The sequence below is a fragment of the Lates calcarifer genome, linkage group LG3, assembly GCF_001640805.2.
Source record: "Lates calcarifer isolate ASB-BC8 linkage group LG3, TLL_Latcal_v3, whole genome shotgun sequence".
NCBI classification, from domain to species: Eukaryota; Metazoa; Chordata; class Actinopteri; family Centropomidae; genus Lates; species Lates calcarifer.
Window position 1 is genome coordinate 1,247,839 of NC_066835.1, and position 17,587 is coordinate 1,265,425.

At 39.9% G+C, this 17,587-nt stretch overlaps 1 protein-coding gene across 1 annotated transcript in view; it reads right to left on the reverse strand.

Annotated features, from left to right (window-relative positions):
• thsd7aa (thrombospondin, type I, domain containing 7Aa) overlaps positions 1-17,587 on the reverse strand; it is a 152,314-nt gene that overhangs the window by 35,452 nt on the left and 99,275 nt on the right. Inside the window, 9 exon segments of the mRNA XM_051078823.1 lie at positions 525-678; positions 1,337-1,470; positions 1,920-2,098; positions 4,467-4,733; positions 5,053-5,247; positions 7,053-7,156; positions 8,060-8,192; positions 9,066-9,181; positions 11,769-12,009. Of these exon segments, the coding sequence (XP_050934780.1) occupies positions 525-678; positions 1,337-1,470; positions 1,920-2,098; positions 4,467-4,733; positions 5,053-5,247; positions 7,053-7,156; positions 8,060-8,192; positions 9,066-9,181; positions 11,769-12,009 (1,523 nt within the window).

Genomic DNA, 17,587 nt, shown 5'->3' on the forward strand with positions numbered 1-17,587 from the left:
TGGTTCAATGACAAAGGCATGTGTTGGCAACATTTTGATGATATGGAAGAGTTGTAAAAAGTAAAGTAAAATGAAGTGAAATGGTAAAGTAAATGGATAACAAAATTCTAATTTTGCCACAAACTTATTGAATTTCAGCCAAACAAGTAGTTGCAGGATTTATTTTGCCATTACCAACAGTCAGCATTTCTTAGCTACCTAGTAAACTGAATATACAACTTGCATCAGTTTGATACAAATGACCCAGTGGTTAAGACACTCCACATTCTGCCATTGCTATGTTCCTGCTTCAATTTCAACAGTCACCCTCTTTCTCTCCTTGTTTCTTGTCACCCTTCAACTATCCACTATTTAATAAAGGCAAAAATACCAAAAACAAAAAACAAAAACAACAACAAAAAAAAACACGTTGACAGTGACAGTGTGAAAACTATTTACTTGAAATAGGAAAACTATTTATGTAAACAGAGAGCACTGCATAGACAAATAGCACAGTGGCAGAGAAAGTAATAAACCATTCTTACCAGTGGACATGGGCTCCAGGGTCCCCAGTCTGATAACACACAGTCCTCAGGGCAGGGCAGCTGGCTGTTGCGGGCTCCGAGGGGCATCTCCTCTGGGTCACACAGGTAGTCCTCTACTTGCTCAGAGGGTCCATCTATAGTGTTCAGCATACACCTGGACACAAAGGGGTTCAAGAGTTAGTGTATTTCTACAACACACAGCAATCAGTGACAGACATTACATCCATCTTCATTTTGATGATTGAGTGGCGATCAATAGAAGCAGTTAAATCATTGAGTATCTCCTCATGAAGAGGTAACAAATTACTATGTGAGCTATGTTTCCAAAATATGTTAACAGTGTTACTGAAACACCAGGAGAAATTATATCCAATTCCAAAATGAATTATATCTCCTTTTTTTAAGGCTATGGAAACATCATTACCCCCAGTGCATTACCGAAAGGAACTGTTCAGACTGTTGTAATAGGATTGATTATTGATAGACTGACCATAAATCATTTGACTTCCCACCTTAATAAATGTAAAAAAGTAAGAGTTGAAATTATAACAATGGTGCGCTGTTCTCTGTCATTGTTTCTGGATGGTGCAAAGTGTATGTTGGGATACTTGTCTATCCTAAGTTCACACAAATCAGCTACCTAAGCATCTTTGATAAAATGAGCAGACTAAGAACATGTCGAGGCTTTTGGGATGTCATTGGATAATGTGGAGCTTTTAGCTGGAGTTTGGTTCATCCACGAGGACACAAATACAAATACAGACAGGAACGCAGACAGACAGGGTGTGCAGACATGGTTTGGATCATCTCACCTGACTTTCCTAGTCTGAACACCTTCACCACAGTTGTCCTTCAGGTCCACATGACTGACCTTCCATACACTCCAGGGCTCTGCCATCCAGACATACTGTCCACAGTCACTGAGGCAAGGCACCACCTCATACACCTGAAACATACAGACACCACAATTACCTGTATGATTTCATAGGGGAAGTGTGTGGTTTAACAACAAAAGATATGTAAACTAAATTTAAATTAATCCTTCAGCTCTGGAACTTAAACATAAAATAACAATGATACATTCTAAATTACACTTTTATTTATTTGATCTTATCCATAACAATATGAAAAACCTATATGAACCAATATGAAAAGGACCTAAAAACAAGGTCCTGGACCAATACTAGGAAATTCTATTTCAACAATCAAAAATCAGGGTAGTTACCTGAGCCTGTTGATGGAATCCATTCACCACAAAGAGAAAGGAACAACACAACAAAGGTCATTCCAAATATTGTAGTCAGGAATTAAATGAAAATAAACATAGTAGCAAGTTACATTGTAATAAAAGAATCTTGTCCATTCCCACAGAATTTAAAGTGAAATCTGTCTCACCTGATTGACATGGTCCAGTTTAGGACATGGTCTCCCACCGTTATAGGGCTTTTCTCTGAGCCACTTGGAGCGAACTTTGACACCACTCCCACAGGACTTGCTGCAGCGTGACCAGTTGGACCATTCACTTAGTTTGCAGTCAGATGGACAGGGAATGATGCAAGCCTCCTCGATATATCCTGTCACCAAAAGCATCAATGCAGATCTATGATCTTCTATAGACAAAGAGAGACTGAAACCAGTAAGTAACATGTTTCTAGTGCAGCATAAAGGAACGCTGTCAGTAAATTTCCTTTGTAAGGGAAATGTTTTAATATTGTAATAGCTTGAGATTTCAATACTGTCATCAACCCCACAATCGACCGCTCAAGTAATTTAAGAAACTGGCATTCCTCTACAATAATTAAACAGTACATGGGTGATTTTGGACTTGGCAATAGTTAGGGAATGAGAAACCCATCAGTAAGAGAATATTCATATTTTTCCTCCTTCCACCAATCTCACTCCAGAATTGACCTCTTTCTTGTAAGCAATCAAAATCCATCCAATCATAATCAGTGACCATGCTCCAGTCTCCCTGTCACTTAACTCCCAAACACAGATTAAACCCCCTACAAGATGGCATTTCAATACAACACATCACCGATTTCAATTGACTAATCAAAAGAGAGTGGACATCCTTTCTGGAAATGAACTAACCTCCAAAAATTTCACCGTCACAGTTCTTTATTCAACAAATTTTCAATATAGTAACAAAGTAGGTAATATATCTAGTAAATCTTCTACGAGAGAAGAGAAGAGAAATCAATAATCCCATCCATACTAACTGCTACAGGTAATATCACCCAGAACTCCCACTCACACTTATAGGACGAATTGCCACAGTCAAAATGAAAACTTTACTATAGATTAATTATTTATTCTCAATGCTCCCCACCACCTCGACCAACAAATGTTGAAAAAAAATCCAGTAGACTCAATAGCCACCCAATACAGGAAACTTTTTTTCCTCTTTTTCCCTCTCTCCTTTATTTTGTCTCTCTATTTTTATCTGTAGTCTGATTTACTTATCAAAATGAGAACTCCAACTGTGCCCATAGCCTTTCTGTCAATTGGAAACCTTCCTCAGGAGTGAAAGCATTCTCACTGTTACTCACTGTTGCTGACTCCAGATTCACCCATCCAGTTCTTTCCCTGACACCCATGAACAAACCTAACATCACTGATCTCCAGCTGTAGCCTGAGGACAGAAATCAGCAAGAGGCTCAGAGCAGACAATTACCATGTTACTCACGTAATGCTCCTGACATTAGGTAGCCAATCCAATACTGGTAAATCAGAGAGAAACTAAGAAACATAACCGAGTCTGAGCCCAGTGTCCTTTTACAGTTATAGCTAGTTATTGTCAAGTGGCCCCATACTGTGAGGAAAGCTTTGAGTCACTATGAGATGGGTTTCTGAATGAGCTAACACAAATGGACTCCTTCCTCCATAGTGCTTTGATGTGTCCTGTATTCTCCCAGGGTTAGAATGCAGAATATAACAGCACTGTGATTTTTAATTCCATTTTCTGCAATATACTTTGGAATGTTAGCATAACTAACAGCAAAGTGCCCTGACAGATTTTGGCTACTGGCAACAAATACAGCTCCAAGTTGCCCTGACTGACTATCAGATTTACACTGGAGGTTTGATAAAAGGAGACACTGCTAACTGACCCTGAGCTGGGTCAAATGTGATCAGTCTACGAGTCTGATTTAACCCAGGATTGCTTTTTGAAAACCAACTGTAGTGGACTTTACCTATTTTGATGGGTTAAGACATTTAAAGTTGTAATTTTCTACATGGAGCCTTCAGCATGATTGAAAATAAGGAGTGTAATTGGTAGTCTCCAGCTGTGTCCCATTTCAGGGTCTGTCTTCTTTGAAGTCCACATTTTGAGATGAGCTCCATCAAACAAGTCTTCATATTTATACCAAAATAGGTCATTTTCCAGTGCCATTAGAAACAACCCATATAAGCCTAACAAAAAAGGTCTGCCACCTCCAATGTTAAGGTTTGTTAAGACTAGGAAACTAAATCATTGACTAAAGCATCCTTTGTGAGTATGCCTAGCACACTGGTCAGGTGTTTACTGTAGTTCTAGTCAAGTCGAGTCAAATTTTATTTATATAACGCCAATTCACAACAGAAGTTATCTTGAGGCACAGTCTACAGGACTGTCTTCCCTAACTAAGAGTGAGACAGTAATACACACCACACAGGTGACGATAACAGGTTAATGTAGACGCTAAATATAGTGTAGCATAGTAGAAGAGTTGCCAAACTGGCTAAGTAACGCACGTTACACAACAATATCTATCAAAGACTTAAATTAGCTAATGTTAGCCACTAAAAGCTACTGGTCATACCAGACCAAGACAGGCTGTGGGGAAAACTTACTGGTTTCAAATTCAGTATGTTTTAAGTCTGTTTTTTAATTGAACTGTGATTAATTCTGGTGTTCCTAAAAAGACTAAGAGAGTTGTTTGAGCATGTGAAACTCACCGTGGCTGTTGCAGCGAGAGGTCTCCACCATTCGGTTGTCTTGGTCATAGCACACCATGGCCTGGTAACGATATCCTTGGCCACACTCCTTGATGTCACCTTGGACTTTCATACCCAGCTGACCCTCCATGCGGCTGCCCTCAGGTAAGATACAGTCTGACCAGTTGCCCACAGGCTGGGCATTGTATTTGTTACATGGGCAGTACTGTGTCTCACTCAGGGGATACATCTGGTTGTTTTTACACTGGTCACGCTTTTTGCTTTTCCCTGAAAAAAAAAAACAACAAAAAACATACTGACTATTAACAAAGTTAAGATTTTGCCACATCGTGATTATTCATTGAGTGAGGCATTGAACCCTCAATTTATAAATTGGAATTGAGCATTGGCTGTAATAGGAGACTTGCTTGATTTGGGCAGTTGGAGAATGTAAATATAGAAAAGAGCAGGGATCTTAGGGGCCCTTTCAGTCAACTTTACACATAGAAAAAGTTTAAATTGAAAATCTGTTTTTCACATCCACTGACCTTACTATAAAGGTTGCTATAGCCTGGAAATCTGCCTGAAGTTACAGTCTGTAACTTACCCACTAGCATCCTCTTGCGAGTCCTGACACCCACGCAATCAGCTGTGCAGGAGGAGAACTTGGACCAGCTGCTGAGTTGACAGTCTTCCTGGCAGGGCAGCTGGCAGGGCTGGATGAGAGGCGGCATGGAGCTGGCAAACTTAAGACAAGCTTCAATGTCTGCCTGCCCACCATCCTGCTTCCGACATGAAACAGCTACAGGGAAAGGGAATGATTGAGTTTTAAGAATGAGAAGAGTTTGCTCGAGCATTTTATGGGTCTTGGTTAACTACTGGGTAAATGATGATAAAACATGAAAATCATCTGTGCATTCAGTCCACTGTGGAATGTTGGGTCTGACATTTGCAGCCTCCATACTAGCATACTAGCACTCCAAGATACACAGTGCTGAGAGTATGCCACAAGGATTATCCAACCACTGAACTAATAATAAAAAGTTGTGCCATTAAATATAGATGTTATACTCATCAGTTCCCTAAATAAAGTATATGTAGAATGCAGTATGTAATGCATTTTACATAAGATTTGATATCTAAGTAGAAGTGACCATGTCTTTCTTATTGTTTTTTTTTTTTATGTATTTAATGTATTTTTCTGGGCAGTTATTTTAAAAATAACATATACAATGAAATCCTCCTGCTTTGTTGTCACTCCTTTTTTAGATAGCATACTCTGATAAGATTGTTGCTAATAAAACTTGGAGAGTTTCCCTGTTAACTACATACAGTTGTGTAGCCAGTGTTTGGAATCACATATTCAGTTTATAGCTACTACTTTGATTGTGGTGCACACACCTGACCTAATTAAGCTGTGAATATGTGTGTGGTCATCCAATACAAAAGACTCAACCTATTAACCACAGAAGCAAACAGACCAATGCACATACAAGAATTACAGTGGTGTTGCTGTTTAACAGTTGTGTGACCAAATGACCTGTGGGAGTTGTACTGTGGCATATACAAGTTTACACTGTCTTCCCTTGATCAAGCTACCCCATAGTGAGGAAAACATAGGTGACAATATGCTTACACTAATAACATTATCATAATTTCAGAGCCCCCTCAGCCTACTCCTCTTATACCCATACAATAAACAGCAATGCCACAGGTACCCACACATTCATGAGAAATACTAGAATTAAGGGCTGTAAAATGACTATGGCATGCCAGAGGTTGTACTGAATGAGTAGGTGAACAGTAAGAGGTTTATATTGAATTGTCTCTCTCCAGCTCAGAGTATACTATTACAGGTAATGGTATATAATGACAAGAGATTTCCAAGATGGAGGAGCAGGATGCTCATTATTGGAATCCAGTAATGGCCTCTGTCTCTGAGAATTAGGAGTCTGAGTGTGTGCACTGATAACAAGTCAGCTGTTTGTCTGAATTCTCACTCAGGCCACAGGTATTTTCACTCTGCAAGACAGTCATTTATTGGTAATCACTTATTATAATTGTTATATTTGACATCTTTGCATATCATTTTTATACAGATATAGATATTTTTGGATGTAGTTTTAAGTTTCCAACATCCATTGTATATTATTACTGTAAGGTTATGCAGGACAGAGGCAGAATTATTTGAAAAATCAGCCAAAGAAAAAATAAGAATGGACATTTGACAAAGATTTCTACTGTTTACTGTGATGGATTATGCATGTTTAAAGACTGCTCAGATTCCCTAACCTTTTTAACTTGTCTCCCTTACAAAGCAGTATAGTTGACTCAACTAGTTGAGAGGCTGAGATGTGAGACTCAGTTATGTTTAAACTGTCTTCTCAGTTCCATAGCATTTACAGTAGAGGGATTGTATAAATGGTAGGATCTGATCAACAGTTCCACATTCCCTCTTAGGACCACATCTCAGTTGAGTCTAATGCCTTTGACTATTGACTGCACGTGGTTATGCTGTTCTCTCTGCTCTGTTTAAGTAATGTGTTCATATAGTAAAGAAACTAAAATGTGAATATTTGTGTAGTTTGTGTGTTTGGCTGTCCTCACCTCGAATCTGCAGGCCTGGCCCACATGTCTCCTGAGCTCCAGGGCTGTCCTGACGAACTGACCATGGAACTAGCTGGCATCTCCGCCACTTGTGAGTTTTCCATCTAAAGAAGGAGAAGAATGAGAATTAGGGCTAGGGCTAGGGGATTAAGGGATGTCTGACAATTTCTGTAATCCATCATTCATACCCACTTCAGACAGTGATTTGCCAGCTGTGTGGAGGTGTGTAAGGAGCCAGGGTTTTAACTTCTTCCTTAAACAATTGTTTTTGTTAGACCATGGATGTCTTACAGAAAAGACTGATGTGAAAATGAATGCTGTTCTCCAGATATTAACAATTATCAATTATCATATTCCCCTCCAGCTGGCTCACCCACCTTCCAGTGTAGCTGTTAGGAACATAAACGCCATAAACACTTTTGATGTCTTTGATTTATGAATGTAATGTACAGCATTGATATTTAGCATCTGGTCATCCCTACAAGGAAACACAAAGTTCAGTACCACAGGGAAAGGGTAGTGATGACAATCATTTTCATGACTGTTGATGTGGAGGTGATGATTTTTCAATGCTATATGGACATCAGCAGTGAGTGAAGACATGCCATTTATGCACCACCATAAACAAAAAGAGTACAAGAATATACCATTGGGGTGTAGCAGTGGAATCAAAGTAGCTTCGCAGAATAGGCCATGAAATCAATAAATTCAACAAGGTTTGTCCAGATGGAACATGAATTTATTTATATTTATTTATTATATAACATTATTAACATTATTTAACATTATTCCCAGATGGCTACCAACAAAGCTGGAAGTCTGCTAACCACATTAAATATTGTATTTTTTTATTTAAAATGAATTCCTGGTGATGGCAATGTTACAGCCATTTTTGGTACCTGTATGTGGACACGTCTGTAGTTCTTTTTGCCAGCTGAGAGATATTGTAACCGCCAGTAATTTAGCATAACTTAAGGTGCTTACAAATAATAAAAAGGACCAATTACCGGTATCCTTGACAGACAGATGGAGCCTCACACTCTCTCTCCTGGGTCAGCACTTCAGGACAGTCCTGCCCCCCATTGGCTGGTAACTGGATGACAGTACGTTTCCTATACTGCTTCTTCCTAGTGTTACCACCTAAGGGGAAGCCACAAGAAAACATGTGTTATACATTAGTTTTAGTGCCTAGTGTCAGTAAGGTGTACCACAATATAAAATGAAGCATATTAAATGTTTATATTAGAGAGAGGATGCTGTTACATGTCAGTGTAACATATACAACGAGTTGGTCTACATTTTCTGTAATTTTATGTAATGCTTCCCCTTGAAGTGACCAAGGCTAATACAGTCACAAGGAATATTGAATATCATCCCCATCATCTGCTCTGTGGTACTCGATGCACCTCCACAGGTGGTAGAGGTTACTGAACTTACAGGAAGTCCAGATCTATATGAGGACTATTATACCATATTACAGTTCTCACAAAACCAGAGTCCTGGTGATTCATGTTCAAGGATGATGACATACAGAGTGTGGCACAGCTCCATCATATTGGACAGGGATACAGAGCTTTCAGAGAGCTATAATACAGGGATGGGATTCTTGACACAAATGGCACAAGTTGTGATCACTTGTCTATGCACATTTGTTGGTAAAAAGAAAGTGTACCACAAGCCCAAAGGATATGTCAGCATGACAGAAGGAACAGTGCTGTTGATGGATGATCTGATCTCTGTCCTATCAGAGCTACTGTGCAAAACAAAAGACACATGGATAAACTATATAGATAGAGGATAATGGAGTGATTACAGGATTTGCTCAGCAGCTTCTGGGAAATAACTATGACTAACTATGCCAATGTATGAAGCAAAATGTAAGAAATAATGATGAGCATATTTAGTATTATTCTTCAGTTGAGAACAGTCATACACAAGCTTTTCTTAATTTGGTCTAGTTGTATTTGGCCTGTGTGACACCCTGTGAAGCATCACTGTGTGGAGTGAAGCTACCTGCTCGACATGTTGATGGGCAGGGGCTCCAGTCGCTGTACTGGGTGACAATACAGTCTCTCTTGCATGGCAGCAAGCATGGCCTGACGGTGTCTGGGCGCAGACTCTCTGGACACCTGAAAGCATCATTGACATACTCAGATACATATGCAGAGTCTCCTTGAAAATCTGACAGAGATGTGCTTGATTAGAGCCAAAGGAACCATGCTGAGAGTTTGCTAGGCTCAAATGAGTTCAGCATTGGCTCTTTTTGTGAGATGGTGACTGTGTGTGTGTGTGTGTGTGTGTGTGTGTGTGAGACATATTTTTCCTTGTTTTATCTCTGTACTGTAGCTATGAGTAGCTATGAGGTTAAAGTCAGTCAAATATCTAAATACCATGTCTATTTTGGTTTACATGATGCCTTTGCAGCAGTGTGAACTGTGACTGTTGTCCGTCCAAGAGAAATTGATAAGATCATTTGGTTATGACTGGAGAACCACAGTGATTTGGGTTTACCTCCACAAACACCTAACTGGCATTGTTACAACAAGAAAAATGAATAAATGAGCCACCACAGTCATAATGAGATGTCAACAGAGTTTGCACCACCTGGCATCCAGACACACACCACCAACTGTGAGAGGATTGGCTGGTTGCCATGAATCCCATTTGACAAGATGTATTCATAAATTTATCCCTGAATCTAGGATATCTTTTGACAGACTGGGTTGTTAAATCAGTGTTAAGGATGTCTGATAGTGTTGGAATTTTTAGCCCTTTTTAGCCTTGGGAGGTATGTTAAACTTGACTACAATTACAGGGTTAATCTTCAAATTTAAGTTGAACATACATTCTTTAATCCTAGGTTCTCATTTAAAATCTAATGTGCTGCAGTACAGAGCCAAAACAGTCATATATATTAGATAAAAGGCAGTCCATGCGATAGACAAAGAGTCCATATATACTGTTCCAGTATATATGGACTGCACTCTTGTGTTTTTTACACATTAATACATTTTCCAAAGTCATGAAATCACTTCTCTGTAGAAAGGTTGGGACATAGTCTTTTTGTAGAACCAACTCAAAAATAAGCTCTGCTCAAAATTTCTGTGGCATATTACCACTCAAAAGTATAGAGAGATATGATGCACACTTATCATGACAATGCTTCAGAATGCTCTGATACCACATATTTACTGGTGGCAGTGCTCACACCCTGGCCACAGCTGGTGAAAGTGGGTGTCCCTCTCTCCACTGATGTGAGATTCTGTCCCAAGACAGCAGGCTCAATGCTCAGCATGTAACTGTAGGTTTAGGAGTAAGCGCAGGAATAAAAAGAGATTAATTTCCATACCCAGCATGTGGGCTGGTGGGGTTTGCCTGCATATTACTGCTGTGCTGCCAGAATAATGCTCCTGTTCTACTGAATACATAAACAGATAATATTTGTTCCCAGCAGATGCCTTCAGGGGGGAAACAGACCCAGATGCTTAGATCAGTTGGCCAGCAGCGCAGCAGCTCACACCTCTGCCAGACAGCAGCAACAACAGACTAACCAGGAGACTAAACAGAACCACGTGCCATGTACAAAGTCTGCACCACAAAACAAAGGCTGCCTCTCAGTTATACAAATGAGAGCATTAGTACTCAAGAACTGTTTAACTATGCAGTCACGCTGTGTAGATTTGACTGAGTTTGTAACAACGATTCTTACACCTGAATAAGGTAATAACACTTTCATGAACATGAATGTGTTAATTTCATGTCACTTCATCCTGCCTGACATTGTATGCAACCATTAAAATAATGTTAATATCATTCTCAGTTGTCACTATTCTTATGGTCATTTTTCCTGTTGCTGTTTTTAATAGGTGTAGCCAGATTACTAGTTAGGGATGTCAGAAAATACTGTCTGTGGGTGTGACAGGGTGTCTCTCAGTTTCTGGCTTCTCCTCCCTCTTGCTGCTTTCTCTAGTAACAATGACAAAAGTGATGCTGATACTGAGTTAACCTATGTACCTGTGCTTTTTTTAAATTAATTTCTGTATTTTGTTCTTTATTTATTATTGACTACTGTCTATAGGCCAAATGAACCCATTGTGACATCAAAGCTTTACTTTATTTTACTCTAATACTATTTACATAACTCTAACTGGTAAATTGTCACTTGCACAACTAGCACAACACCAGAGACATTCACATTGTTGAACAAATTTAGAGGTGTGGGAGCTGATTTAGAGCTCTTAAAAATTGTTAAAATTGCATACTGCACGTTACCCTTGTACTTTCTTGCTATTTCATTTATAGAATCAGTTAGATTTCTTACTCAAGATCGAATTTCAAATCACAAAATTCAAATAAAGTCTCAAGTCACCTTTGTGTAGGTCTCAAGTTACAGTGAAGGAAGTAAAATTAAAGAACCAAATATTCTCTCTAAAGCAGTTACTTATCTTTTGTATTGTATGATACACCTGAGAGAGTTTCATGCTGATCCAAGCCTCAGTCAACTAAAACAGCCTGTGATTAAAATCAACAAGACTTTTATTTCCAGAAACTCAGATGTCTCGTTTCCAAGTGTGATCGAAATAAGGATCATATGAAAATTGCTTTAAGATGATATCCTGGTGGTCTTTCAGCTACAGTGTGGCCCACATATATACCACACTGATTTTTACAGGCCTTTAAAAAACTTTAAAACTATAAAATCAGGGGGAATCTTACTTTTTGGGAGGAACCTGGCCCACATTGACCCGGATACAGATGACCTTACGGGTCTGCATCCCCACTGAGCAAGAGGCCTCGTCACCATGTGCTCGGCTCACAGATGTGTTGGTGGCAGGAATGGAGGAGTCCTCTATGCACTGCCCCCAAGGGCTGGTTTGCCAATGGTACACAGTGCAGGGATGGTCATTGCAGTGCCTCACCTCCTGCAGGGCACTGATGTTGGGACAGAGGACCCCACCTGAAAAACAGTACAACAACAGTACAAGCCAAAGTCAATGTTGTAGCTGTTCAACAGGCAAAAAGAAAAATCAAATCAGCACTGATACAAAAAGTTGGGAAACTTGTTGGAAGTTGTGGCACATGCTAAAATTTGTAATAGACTCAGGACTTCATTAAGTAATTAGGCCTTAATTGACTAGGACTTGTACAGCAGGACAAGAGGGAATATAAGATGATGACAGTTTCAGAGATGATAAGTTCTCTGACTCTTAAAATCTTATGTTGACACTCAACAACAATTAGTTCCATCTGAAAGTGAAGCTAACTGATTTTTACAAAGCAGGGAAGGCTATGAAAAGTTATCAAAGTGTTTCCAGCGTAAAACGTCCACTGTCTGATATGTCATTAAGAAATGGCAGTGAAGGGGAGCTGTGGAAGAGGAGACAAGATCTGGGAGACCAAGAAAACTTTCAGATAAAATCTACTGGGTAGAAAGGCAAAGCAAAAGCCCCGAATGACTGTAAACTATGGAATATTATATAATTCAAAAAGGTGCACATGAAAACAGCATTTTGTATCTGTGACTACAGTTTTGTAGACTTGTATGTTTATGTTTTCTGCCTGCAAATTCTGCTTTGCAAGTCTGTGCATTAACAAGCATGCTGTGTGTACAAGACAGCTCAAGAATTTCTCAGAACTTGACGAGCTCTTCAAGGAGTATGTGAAAATTGTCTGTCACACATGTAGGGTTACTAAGTACTGTCTTACTGTCTCATTTGCACATGCCACAATTATTGTTTAATTTGATTCTATTGTTTAAGTTCATGAAGCAGAAAGTTTCTAATATCTGTTTCTAACTAAACTATAGTACAAAATTAGCCCAGGTGTGACCAGACATTTACAAACAGCTGTATCTATAACAACTCAATAGGTAAAGGGGGGACACTTTCTCTGTTAGAGCCCCAAAACAGTGAAGGTAACAGAATACAGGTTGGCTAGCTGAGAAGTGTTGGCTATCCATTGCTGTTCAAATCTTTCAGCTGAGCTATTGATTAACTTTGATTTTCCAATGCCTCGTTCAAAAACAAACAAGGCTGAGGCTGCATGAAAGATAAACCCATGGGTCTGTGGGGGCTGGCTGGCCGCAATGATTGATAAATATGAGATGACCCAGGGGGCAGAATATCTAACATAGAGCCAGAGGCCTGGATATGGACCCAGGTGGGGTACACACACCATGTGACCCACTTCATCACCAAACCTTGTCATTAGCAGCTGCCATCACCTTAGGAAAAGAGAACCTCTTCCCAAGGGGAGGGTCAGCTATTAACACCTTAGAAGGCATTGTACAACATCTTTCAGTCAGAAATGGAGCGTCTGAATCGGACAGAGGACAGCAGCTTGAACAGAAGACATGGCTGACCTCTGTGTAACAGCACAGGGGTAATGTCCTACGGAAGGTAATTTATAAAAGACATTATTGGATTTCATCAGGTCAGTCATTTATCAGGCCTGAAGCTCATTAACACAGAGAAGGACACACCATTATTGCTGCACTGGGTAATTTAACAGTTAACTGCTAAATATTACCAGTGCTACCAATTAAACTTAACGTGTTTGAAAAATTCCAGCTCAAATAGGTGAAATTAACTAGGTCCTTTTTGCTGCCCTGTAAACAATATTTCATCAGTCTACTCTACAACATCAGCATTATGTTCACATATTAACCACATATTAATATGTGAACATAATGTGTGGATAACAAAGTGATTTATCCAACACTGTCTTGTCAGGCAATAACCATTTATCATTTATCTTGACCTGAATAATCAGTTCATACAAGCACCAAAACACACGGCCTTGATACTTATATTAGTGTTCAGTGTAAGTGTGTGTGTTCTTATAGCTGATTGCAGTTTGTTACACTCATGCAAAACACTATAACTTCTGACATACTTCTGACATACATACATTTTTGTCTCTGCTACAGTTTATTACTATTTTACAGCAACAACTTAGTCATCCAATGTTAGTGTGAATGGTTGCTTGTCTCTATATGTCAGCCCTGTGATGGGCTGGCAATCCATACAGGATGTACCCACGCCTCTCACCCAATGTCAGCTGGGATAGGCTCCAGCCCCAGCCATTTACATAAGACAATGCGATTCGGTATTCGGTATTTTGACGCATATTGGCATCTGCCTTTTTTTTGGATCCGATGGCCGATAAGAGATCAATTTAAAACTGGGTTATTTTGGCTCTGATGCATCCGTGCCTCTCTGTCTGCAGTCACTACTCTATCTCCAGCATTGTCCCACCCACAGCACCATCTGATTGGTTACACGCAGAGCCACGGCACAGGTAACAGCCAATCAGTAGTGAAAACTGTGCATGCACAGTGCCCACACACACACGGCGAGAGAGGAGAAAAAGTTTTGCCGGGTGGAGAAACTCCGAGCTAAGAGATGCTGCTGACCATGGGAACTCCCTGCACTTTTTGTTTTTCATGTACACAAAAGTTAGACTTGGAGTTCCACAAGGGTCAGTGCTTGGACCAATCCTCTTCACTCTGTATATGCTTCCCTTGGGCAATATTATCAGGAAACACTCCATAAATTTCCATTGTTATGCAGATGATACACAGCTTTATCTGTCAATGGAACCTAATGAAACCAATCATCTAGCCAAACTCCAAGCTTGTCTTAGGGACATTAAAATCTGGATGACAAGCAACTTCTTACTACTAAACTCAGATAAAACTGAAATCATTATAATTGGTCCTGAACACATCAGAAACAAACTTTCTAATGATGTAGCTCCACTAGACGGCATTGCCCTGGCTCCCAGCTCCACTGTAAAGAATCTGGGAGTCACCTTTGATCAGGATTTGTCCTTTAACTTACACATAAAACAAACTTCTAGGACTGCCTTTTTTCATCTGCGTAACATCTCCAAAATTAGACATTTTCTGTCCCAAAAAGATGCAGAAAAACTAGTCCATGCATTTGTTACTTCTAGGCTGGACTACTGTAATTCATTATTATCAGGCTGCCCCAACAAGTCTCTAAAGACTCTGCAGCTGATTCAAAATGCTGCAGCACGACTACTGACAGGAACTAGGAAAAGAGATCATATTTCTCCTGTGTTAGCCTCTCTACATTGGCTCCCAGTCAAATCTAGAGTAGAATTCAAAATCCTCCTCCTCACATACAAAGCCCTTAATGGTCAGGCTCCATCTTACCTTAAAGATCTCATAGTCCCCTACAATCCCACCAGGACTCTGCGCTCCCAAAATGCTGGTTTACTGGTGGTTCCCAGAGTTTCCAGGAGTAGAATGGGAGGCAGAGCCTTCAGTTATCAGGCTCCTCTACTGTGGAACCTTCTCCCAGTTTCGGTCCGGGAGGCAGACACCCTCTGTACCTTTAAGAGTAGGCTTAAAACTTTCCTCTTTGATAAAGCTTATAGTTAGGGTTGGCTCAGGCTTGAACCATCCCTTAGTTATGCTGCTATAGGCCTAGACTGCCGGGAGATCTCCCATGATGCACTGAGCTCCTCTCTCTCTCTCTCTCTCTCTCTCTCTCTCTCTCTCTCTCTCTCTCTCTCTCCACCTCTCTCCACTCAATATGGATTCATATCCCATGTTACATGTTACTAACTCAGTATCTCCCCTTTCCTGTAGTATTGTGCTCTTCCGTCTCTCTCTCCTCTTCTGTCTCTCTCTGCAGGTATTTCTTCCTCTGGAGCTGTAGAGTCTGATCTGTGATGACAAGTCCCCTGCTGCTCCTACAACTCCACTCAACACCTGCTGCTAGAATTAGAAATTACTTATACTGCTATTAGTTGTATTGCTGTGTTAGCAGTTAATACTTTAATTATCACTACTATCACTACTACTGTTGTATTACTGGCCTCATCTTACATCTGATATGGAACCTGTGTTATGCTATGTTCTTCTTTCGCTATTCCCTACCCCCTCTCCCTCCTCTCCCCCTCTCTCTCCTTCTTAACCCAACCGGTCGAGGCAGATGGCCGCCCACCCTGAGTCCGGTTCTGCTCGAGGTTTCTGCCTCTTAAAAGGAAGTTTTTCCTTGCCACTGTCGCCTAGTGCTTGCTCTTGGTGGGATTTGTTGGGTCTCTCTCTGTAAATACCTATTTTAAAGAGTATGGTCTAGACCTGCTCTATATGAAAAGTGCCTTGAGATGACTGTTGTTGTGATATGGCGCTATATAAATAAAATTGAATTGAATTGAATTGAATTGAATTTTTGTTTGAACTCAAAACAAAGATAAGTGAAAGATAAAATAACATTTATAATAAAATAACAGTTATATTGAAATTTTGGAAAACTTTATTTACTGTAGAAAAAAAATTAAAAAAATGAAACTTTTTCATTTAACTTTATAAGACATGCTGCTGAGCCTGGGAGCTCCCTGAACTTTTTGTTAGAATTTTAAAACAAAGATGTTTATTGTCTAGGATAAAAAAAAAAACCTTTAACATGTTACAAATCTGAAAAGCTGCTTAATGAATATATGCTTAAAGGTATTTAAATGAAGTTAAGTGTAGGACTTTTTCTATTATTCAAAATTCTGACGCCATTTTTTTCACTTTTACTGCAGATGAATATCGGCTCCAAATATCGATGATTGGCCTCCTTGACTACAAGTAATCGGTATCGGTATCAGCCCTGAAAAAACCATATCGGTCTATCTCTAGTGACTTGATACTTCGTTCAGCACACACCTCGACCTGTCATTAACTTTGCTCTGTGGCTTGTCATCCATCTAATACTGCAGCAGTAACAGCAGTATCTGTTTCCAGAATGCTAGGAAAGTTGCACAGCATACATCCTGCATCTTGTTATGGCATGGATCTGAAGCCCAGCATGGAGGATGGAGAATGGAGTAGGAGAATCGATTCACATGGAAATCCATGTCTCTGCTACCATGTTGTGAATATGCCAAAGACAGCATGTCTCGCAATGTGGCCCTGAAGTCAGACGTCAAGAGCTGTTAAAATGATAGCAGGGGCATAAGAGATAAAATTCTGATCTGCTGCCAAGCCAGATGCTAACCATCTGTGCAGCCTCACATTTTTGCTCATAACGAGGTTTGGGAGAATGGGTCACTTCTCACAGTGTGACTGGCAGCCTGGAGGACTGGGCTTTAACTCAGAGACACTCGCCTCAGATCATTCGAAGCACCATTTAGATACCAAATACTGACCTTGAGGTTTGACACATTTAATACTGAAAATACTCAATACTACTACTAGTGTATGAAAGATGTTTTTCTATTCTAAAAGCACAGGGATTTGGCTAATTTTATTAGCAGATCGGTTGGAAGAGAGGTATATTTCTATTCCCCTCATGATATGGACACTACGTACTAAATTGCAAAAAATTTTGCTATTGCCTAAGAACATCAATGTACCGAAGACTGGATGCACCAACGACAGCAGGGAAGGACCTTAAACAGAGGTAAACACAAAATCCTTGTGAATTTTTAAAAGGCAAAAACATTGTACAATAAAGTTTGGCAATATGAGTAAAGAGATTGTGTATCAGTCGTGTGACAATTCTGCAGGTTTGTTATCC